Raw genomic sequence first — 5,935 nt, forward strand, 5'->3', positions numbered from 1 at the left:
ATAGCTAAAGTAACTGAGAGAAGGTTGGTTTGTTTTTTAGGATGAAAGAAAACAAAAGTGTATTCAGATGCTGATGGAAAAGCTGTAGCAAACAGCACACAATGATGTAGAAGGGAGGTGGGGATCAGGGAGAAGAGAGAAACACATGGAGTAATAACCTTGGATGGGCAGAGAGGACAGGGCTGCTGTGCAGAAAGAGACATTGGTTTTACATGAAGACTCATCTATAGCTGCAATTTCCCATCTAGTAGCCAAGTGGCTCCCAAGGACTTGAGATGTATTGTAAATGTAAAATACACACTGGATTTCAAAGATGTGACCTCCAAAACACAAAATATTGAATTGATAGTTTTTAAGACATATTAAAATGACATTTTGGATTTATTGGGTCAAATAAATATATTATTAAGATTAATTTCACCTGTTATTTTTTCACTTTCTAATACAGAGACTAGAAAATGTAAAGTCACATTTGAGGATTACATTACATTTCTACTTTATAGCACCGGTATGGGATGGCGTATTCATTTATACATATCTATGGTTGCTTTCACGATGGGTTGAGTACTTGCAATAAAGACCAGATGGCCTGCAAAACCTAAATGTTCACTATCTGCTCCTTTTCTGAACACCTTTGATGACCTCTTTGTCCATGAAGATGGGCAGGAAGGTGAGCACGTGAGTAAATGTACAGGTTGGGGGTACCAGTGCATTATCTGTATAACTTCATCTAATTTTCTGAACAATGTCAAAAGGTAGGTAATATTTTATAAACATGGAAAGTGATACTAAGAAAAGTCACATGCTTAGAGTAAGAGCAATGAAGCTACAGGTAAGGGACTTGAAACTGTTGTGATTCTGAGAGCACCTCTGTTTTCTTTGGTGTTTGGTGAAGAAGCTTGGTGGGTTTTCCAATGATTTCCTAAAGATAGCTCAGGTGAAGCCCAAAGGAGCATTGGTCAAGAGGGATACTTACCATTTCACTGTAAGGATGGGAGCTGTTGTGGACATATAGGGAGTTGATAACCATATCTGCAATGAAGAGCATGATTCCAAGCACAGAGCAGACTGCACTGGCGATACTCAGGCCCATGCTACCTTTCAGCTGAAGAAGACACAGGGGGACAGTATGAGAGAGGAAAACAATTGCAGCTGAGATGAGCAGAGACTCAACAAGTGCTTCATAATGTGAATTCATAGAACCCTAGATGTGAGGCAAGTAAAGAGATATATTGTGCAAAATGGATTTGATGGAAAATTAACTTTGAAAACACCTGGGTTGAACAAAGTTAAATAACTCTTCTGTGCAGGACTTCTCAGGGTCTTTAACAAGGATTAAGGATCACCTAGAGAGGAGACTACTAAATAGAAATCCCTCCCAAGTTTATCTAACCATCTTCATGCAGTATCTCATGGATAAGTATCCCATGAATAATGTTTAGGAAACACTTGACTCATTTATCTCACAGGAAATGGCCTGAAGATTTAGCCCATTTTAGGATGTGACAGGTTCTAATGCTCCATGATTCTGGCCCATGTGCAGAGAGGCATGCCCAGAATTGATCTTCCCTATGGAAATTTTAAAATAGATCTCATCTGGTTTGGGACTGGTTCAGTTTGGGGCTCCTTGCCCCACATAACCTGCTCATAAGAGAAACAAAGGTACTTTTTTGGTCCAGTGCTTGAGGACTCCAAAGCCTTGCCCATGTTAATTCACAGAACTTGTTTGGAAGGATTCCTTTGCCCGAGCCTCCCCTGGCTTCCCTGTAGAAATGTTGGAACTGGGCTCCAGATAGTCAGTGCCTGCTCTGCTGGAGGGGAGCCCTGCACCCCAGGTAGCTTTTTTGCCTCCTCTTGTAAGATCCTCTTAGGAAAGTTATTTTCTTTGTCTCTCCACACCCTGAAGGTGCCCTTCCTTCCACCGAATCTTCTGGTCTCTTTCCCATTTGTGATTCTGTCCAGGTTCATGTGGTCTTGTGAGTATGAGTGAGCATATGTGTCAGTGCCCTGTGTCTGGTTATAAGTAGGTGCAAGGATGAAGGAGACATTGTGTGTGAGCTTCTTTCCCCTGCTGTGTGTCTCTCCTGAGAGTCCATGGTTCAGAGAGCCTGCCTCAGGATGTGACTTACCAGGCAAGAAGATCTTAGTAGCTGTTCTGATGCCACTGAGAGGGATCCTGAAATGATGAACTGGCACAGAAGAGAGGGAGTTTAGAAAGTGGTCACAGGTCAGGGCCCCACCTCCAGGCTTCCATGTTTTTGGTCTCACACATATTCTCTCATACATGCTAGGATCCTCTACTGGGACCTCCCACTCAACTTGTGGAAAATAAATAAATTAATTAATAAAGGAAGGAAGGGAAAAAGGGAGGAAAGAAGGGAGGAAGAGCTATTTTGCATCACTAGACAGGGCAGTGAATTGGGATAATATATCTTTTAGAATCCAGTATACCTGGTTTTAAACTCTAAGTTGAAACTCATGTGATCTTAGGTAAGTTATTAATTTTTCTTACTGTATATTTCCTCTTCAAAAATGGGAGGAACTATATATCTTCCTAAGTGTTATTATCATGAGACTAGAGGCCCAGTGCATGAAAATCTGTGCACTCGGGGGGATCTCTCAGCCCAGCCTGCACACTCTCACAATCTGGGACCCCTCAGGTAGGGTCCAGTCCCATTGTAGCATGGCTCTGATTTCCAGGGCCTGCGGGCCGGGGTGGGGAGGGACCAAGATTCCCAGATTGCAGCATGGCTCTGGTTCCCCAGAGCCTACGGGCATCAGGGGCCAGTCAGATGACAGCATGGCTCCATTCCCACAGGTCCCTCCCACCGCCATCCCACAGGCCACCAGGACCCAGGACTGACTCCCGCCACGCCGGCCAGGACCCTAGCCTGGTGTTCGGTTGTCCATCCAGACGTTTAGGTTATGACAGACCCTGGTTCTTTATATATGAGGATAATTTGTCACTTGCCTCTAACATTTAGATCCTGTACATAGTAGATCCTGTACATCAAGCATGTCAAACTCACGGCCTGCGGGCTGCATTAGGCCCACAACAAATATTTTTGCAGCCCAGCAAATATAATGGAATGTAAGAAACATTTTAATAAAAGTGTTGTTACTTAATTTTTACAATATCCCATTATACATAATTATTAATAACAAAGTACAATGTTTGATAATGACTGATTATCATAATCGTGTTGCATTCATTTCCCTTACTTGCCTTATGTGCAGGCTCACCATTTCGCTCCACTAATTCTAGCAGCGAATATTTTAGCAGCCAATTGCCACCTCATTAGTCTTGGACTGATTTGTTTGGTGTGCACAACAGGAAATGCTTCACTTTCAGAGAACAAGAAAATAGATTTATTTGCATTACATTTATTAATTTGTGTAGTTATTCAGTTTCTGGTAAGTTAATGTTTAAGAAAAAATATTAATTTTTATTAAAATGGTCTATTATTTTATGTTAATTATTACTCATTTATTTCAGCCCTTTGTATTCAGCATGCCCCTATTGAAATAAACCTACATTTCTATGAAAATTGAAGCTTTTGTTTTTTTGCAACCCACATGAACTTAAACCTTGTTTATTTGGCCTGTGTTAGACTTGGAGTTTGACATGCTTGCTGTACATAGTAGATACTCAATACAATTACTTCTTTTATTGCCTTTTATTTTCCCACATTCATATCTTGTTGGCCTCCCAGAAGAAAAATGGCATTCCTCTTAGAAGGTACAGGTGGCTAGAGTAAGTTTTCATTGTGAATACCAATACTCAGGCACGGGGGCTCTGGAGGGAAGAAGGAAGGGGTTCTTGCATTTTCACTGCTTTGAGATACAAGCCCAAGGTCAGTCATTGCCCATCTATAATTTGGTGAGTACCTTTTAGTTCTTTTAGTTACTCAGAAGAATGTTGCATCTCTACGGTGCAGAACAACTATGAGTGTAACAGGTGGATTGAGTGCATTTATTTCAACATTGGTGTTCTGCAAGCATAGTGGCTAATGGGATTCCCTGATGTTAGTGAGGGTCAGCGAGGGCATCAGGTATGGTTTAATAAATGCTTTACGCAGCCATATGTAAACTGCTGGTCCTTTTGAGGCACCAAAGGACAGGGCCTTTGGTTTGAAGGAGGACCATATGATCTTTAGGAAATAGATAGTCCTGGAGTCAAAAGGCAACAAAGAGCCTAAGTGTCCTGCAGGGAAAAGGGAGGGTGGTGTCATGAGGGCTGATGAGACCTGAGCAGCCTGGTGGAAGGGAGATGGCCACTAAGGCCTTTGAAATGCCTTAAGAGAATCTAATACTCAATAGGAACGGTTTTGTGGCTGTGGTGTTAGTCTTCTCCATTTCCCCAACTCCACAGAAGTCTGGTATATACACAGGTGTCTGTGGTTGGCTGAGTTCCAAATTTGGGTCTGTGCAAAACAGTGAGAGTACCTAGGCCTCAGAAGATGAGACACGAATGGGATCAAGAGAGAGCAGGTGCTCAGACAAAAATACTCCCAAGAATCTAAATCCTACCATTTTTCAGATGCTGTGTGTGTGTGAGGGTGGTGGACAACTATAGGCTATTTTATTTAAATCTCATGGTATATGGTGACTTGGCTGATGTCCAGGAGTTTTGTCATTTGTGAGAAAAGTTGCCTTGGGTTATAGGTATGTGAGTTGAGAGAAAAACTGTTATAACCGGTAGAAAAGGAGATGGTTGGTGAGAAAAGGATTGGATTGCATGGTGTGTTTGTGTGTGTGTGTGTGTGTGTGTGTATTTTAAGGTGAAATGCCTTATGCATGAATGCTAGTGAAGATCTATATAACACTAAGGAAAATGGAAAAGAATCATAAAGGCAATATGTTGGAGAAGAGAAAGGACCTGTTGTTCTTAACCTTTTAAGGGGTTCTAGGTCACCCTGAGAATGTGATAAAAATGGTGGGCTTGCCCTGACCGGTTTGGCTCAGTGGATAGAGTGTTGGCCTGCGGACTGAAGGGTCCCAGGTTCGATTCCGGCCAAGGGCATGTGCCTTGGTTGCGGGCACATCCCCAGTGGGAGGTGTGCAGGAGGCAGCTGATCGATGTTTCTCTCTCGTCGATGTTTCTAGCTCTCTATCCCTCTCCCTCTCTGTGAAAAATCAATAAAATATATTTAAAAAAAATGGTGGGCTTTTCCAGAAAAAACAAGCAAACAAAAAAAATCTAATATACCAAATATTTTGCAAAAAGGTGGACTCTGAGCCCATCAGTGAACCCCAGATTGAGTACCTACTGCTTCATGCCTGTTCTGTAACTGGAAAGCCACTCTGAACCCTGGTGGAAATGTTCTTCTCCTGGAGCTCCAGCTGTGGGCCTTATTTGAACAACATGTGTGCACTGGGTTGATGAACTAGGAAAAGGTTTCCTTACCTCTGAGGTGGGCTAATTAGAAAGCTGCCCACTTGCAGGGCTGTCACTTGTTATTACCTGTATTTTATCTCCTCATAATCCAATTTTTAAAGTCCAAACCCTGAGGACCTCCAAATGTGACTGTAGAGTTGTTTCCAGACTCACTATAGTTGGACTTCTGATTTTTTCAACTTTACATTGGTGTGAAAACCTTATGCATTCAATAAAAACTGTACTTTGGATTTTGAACTTTTAACGTTCCCAGGTGAGCAACATGTGGTAAGATATTCTCTGGTGATGCTGGACAGAAGCAGCCAGCCTGAGTTCCCTGTCAGCCATGAGATCATGATGGTAAACCACTATTCTCTGTAGTGTAGTATTTAATGCACTTTTCTTAAAAAATATTTTTATTACTGATTATAGAGAGGAAGGGACAGGGATAGAGAGATAGAAACATCAATGATGAGAGAGAATCATTGATTGGCTGCCTCCTATGTGCCCCACCTTGGGAATCGAACCCTCAACCCAGGCACATGCCCTTGACCGGAA

At 42.2% G+C, this 5,935-nt stretch overlaps 1 protein-coding gene across 1 annotated transcript in view; it reads right to left on the minus strand.

The window, feature by feature from the left end:
- The window catches only part of LOC107182890 (membrane-spanning 4-domains subfamily A member 8-like), an 18,114-nt gene that overhangs the window by 4,005 nt on the left and 8,174 nt on the right, over positions 1 to 5,935 (minus strand). Inside the window, exons 4-5 of the mRNA XM_015563129.1 lie at positions 2,130 to 2,189; positions 977 to 1,105 (exon numbers count right to left, since the gene is read on the minus strand). Of these exons, the coding sequence (XP_015418615.1) occupies positions 977 to 1,105; positions 2,130 to 2,189 (189 nt within the window). The remainder of the gene's footprint in view (positions 1 to 976; positions 1,106 to 2,129; positions 2,190 to 5,935) is intronic.

Source organism: Myotis davidii, unplaced genomic scaffold (assembly GCF_000327345.1).
Source record: "Myotis davidii unplaced genomic scaffold, ASM32734v1 scaffold818, whole genome shotgun sequence".
NCBI lineage: Eukaryota > Metazoa > Chordata > Mammalia > Chiroptera > Vespertilionidae > Myotis > Myotis davidii.